Source organism: Xenia sp. Carnegie-2017, unplaced genomic scaffold (assembly GCF_021976095.1).
Source record: "Xenia sp. Carnegie-2017 unplaced genomic scaffold, XeniaSp_v1 HiC_scaffold_57, whole genome shotgun sequence".
Taxonomy (NCBI): Eukaryota; Metazoa; Cnidaria; class Anthozoa; order Malacalcyonacea; family Xeniidae; genus Xenia; species Xenia sp. Carnegie-2017.
Window position 1 is genome coordinate 637,033 of NW_025813523.1, and position 3,138 is coordinate 640,170.

Consider the following 3,138-nt stretch of genomic DNA (forward strand, 5'->3'; position numbering starts at 1 on the left):
ATTCAAGCTTCATAATTATATTTGGAGGGATAAAACTTTAATATAATTCCGTTAGAACGAACACGTGCAACACAAAGTCAAAGATTGATATATTGCAAATAAACTTTACGATTAAGCAAAATGTTCTCGGATTTCTGCTACACATGTTATTTAAAACTTACTATTAAATAGTTTCTTTCCACAGCTCGGACAAAAGTTCTACTTATCTTCAACATGTTCTCCGCATTGTATACACAACTTCATGGTTTCATTCGCTTGTTGCTCGTTATGGTGTAGTAGGAGTTTGTTTTGAGTTCGGTTACCCCCCCCCCCGACTTTGAGTGTGTGCACGTGTGTTATTTTTGCCAGGGGGTAAGAGAGTGTTCGGTATGTTTATTTGTATAGAGAAAGATAATTTCAGCGTGGAGAAGGGATTATTTGCTCGTAGTAACCTTTCTTTAAGTGTGGAGAAGTAGCATTTCAACAAGCAGAAGGTTAACATTTGTGTGGAGCAGTTCGTTTTCCATGGAGCAACATTATATTTGTACGGAGAACACTCGGGTTTGTACGTAGAAACTTGATTTGTATGCAACAGCTACAATATTTCTACGCAGAAGCTGTGGCACATACCGGCCACCGTATGATTGGGCGAAGTTGGTTGTAGCAGTGAAGAGAGTTTCGGACAGAGTCCTGAGAGTTGATGTAGTTATTGAGGCCGAAGTTGAGAGTTTCATTGTGGTGTATGCTCTGCAGGTTGGACGAAGTGCGGAGGAGAAGGAAAAGTTCTACGACAGCGTGTATGCAGTGAGAGCAGACATTAGAGGGCGATGTGTGATGCTTGGTGATTGGAACGGTCATGTGGGAAGCGTAAGAAAAGGATACTGTGCGCATGGAGGTTTTGGAGTTGGTGATATGAATGCTGAAGGCGAGGCGATATTGGAGTTAGCAGCGAGTTGTGAGATGGTGGTAGTGAATACGTGGTTTATAAAGGAAGAAAGCAAGCTTGTGACGTATGAATCTGGTGACAGTAGGACGGTGGTGGATTATATACTGGTGAATGAAGAACAGAGGAAAAACATGAAGGATGCAAAAGTGATTGCAGGAGAAGAATGTGTGACCCAGCACAAGCTGCTGGTCATGGACTGGAGAATGAAGAAGGTGAAGAGGAGAAAGGTTGAGGGTAAAGGTAAGCTTAAGCTAGGGAATGTACGATCGAATGAAGGGAAGCAGTGTTTCCGTGACGAAATTGCGACATTGAATGTTGAGGATGAGACGGTGGAGGAGCGATGGACGTGCTTGGAGAAGGGTGTTTTAAAGGCAGCGGAGAAGGTATGTTGTAGAAGTAAAGGCGGTGTAGTAAAAGAACAGGCATGGTGGTGGGATCAACGAGTCAGCGATTGGCGAAGAAGTTGGCATTTAAAAGGTGGAGAAAGTCGCGGACTGAAGCAGATAGGATCGATTACATCCGGTTGCGAAAGGAGGTGGCTAAAGCGATAGAAAGGCATCAAGACTAAAATGGGAGAATGGACAAAGCGTTGTTTCGGAAGAGAGGAACGATATTTTGGTGCTCCGGCGTGCAGAACCACGATGGGGAGGTGAAGGTGTGGAAGACAGGGTAAAGTGTGGAGGGCGTACTGTGACCGTTTGATGAATGTAGAGAATGAGTGGAATGGAGAAGTTGAAGCGGATGAAGTTTTGGGGCCGTGGGAAACAGTGACTGTTGATGAGGTGGCGGCGGCTGCGCAAGATGAAGAAAGGAAGGCGACGGGACCGAGTGAAGTGGGTGAAATGTTGGACAATGAACTATGCGGAGAGAGTTGTGTAATGCGAACGAGGTTTTGAGGGGCTCAAAGATGCCGAGTACATGGAGAAAGAGTCTAGTGGTCCCGCTGTACAAAGGAAAAGGAGCAGCGACAGTATGTGGGAATTACAGGACTATTAAGCTGATGGAGCATGCGTTGAAGATAGTAGAGAGAGTGTTTGAAAGAATTTTGAGGGAAGTTGTTCGGATGGGGGAAAGCAGTATGGATTCATACCGGGGAGAGGAAAGACGGATGCGTGTTTTGTGTTAAGGCAGCTGCAGGAGAAATCTTTGGAGAAGGACAGAGTATTGTATATGGTGTTTGTAGATTTGGAGAAGGCGTTTGATAGAGTTCCGAGAAAGGTGATCGAGTACGCGCTGCGTAAAAAAGGTGTGACAGAGAATATGGTTCGGGCAGTTATGGAGACTTATGAAGGTGTAGAGACGGTGGTTATGGATGAAGGTGTTAGATCTGGTGTTTTTGAGGTAAAAGTTGGTGTTCATGAAGGTTCAGTTTTGTCGCCGTTACTGTTTGCTTGTGTGGTGGATGTACTGACAGAGGAAGTGAGAAGAAAAGAAGGATGCTGGTGTTTGTTGTATGAAGATGACATTGTCTTAGTGGCGGAGTCGAAGCAGAAAGTCATGGAATGGTACCGAGAATGGAAAACGGCAATAGAAGTCAAGGGAATGAAAGTGAATGAGGCAAAGACGAAGGGCATGAGAAGCTCCTGGCAGGTGGATGTGAAGGACAGTGATAAATGGCCATGTGGTGTGTGTGGGAAAAGAGTTGGAGTGAATTCGATAATGTGTAGGAAATGCAGTAAGTGGGTTCATGGAAGATGTTCAGGTGTCCGTGGTGCATTGACAAGAGTAACTGATTTTGAATGCGGGACGTGTCGAAGTGGTGGGCGAGTCGCGATTGAACGGTTTGAACTGGGTGACGTGAGTTTGGAAGGTGTATAGAAGTTTAAATATCTGGGCGATGTGTTAAATGATGGTGGAGGGTGCGAGCAAGCGGTGAGGAACAGAGTTCAATCAGCGTGGTGGAGTTTTAGAGAGTTGTCGGGAATGTTGTGCGGAAAGTCGATTTCGTTGAAACAGAAGGGAGAATTGTATAAGGCCTGTGTTAGAAGTGTTTTGGGATATGGAGCAGAATGTTGGGCGCCGAAAGCAGAGGACCTGACAAGATTGGCGTCGACGGAAAGGAGAATGCTTAGGATGATGTGTGGTGTAACGTTGATGGATAGGATTCGAAGTGAAGAGATAAGAGAAAGGGTTGGTGTTGAGTGTATCGAGAATTGAGTAAGGCGCCAGCGTTTGAGGTGGTTTGGGCATGTGGAAAGGAGGGAAGAAAGTGC

General features: G+C 45.3%; 1 protein-coding gene across 1 annotated transcript; it reads left to right on the forward strand.

The window, feature by feature from the left end:
• Window positions 1-368: 368 nt before the first annotated feature.
• Window positions 369-1,476, forward strand: LOC124456595. The gene is made up of 2 exons (XM_047007002.1): window positions 369-451; window positions 594-1,476. Exons 1-2 carry the CDS (start codon window positions 369-371, stop codon window positions 1,474-1,476), a joined length of 966 nt encoding a protein of 321 aa, XP_046862958.1.
• Window positions 1,477-3,138: the final 1,662 nt, after the last annotated feature.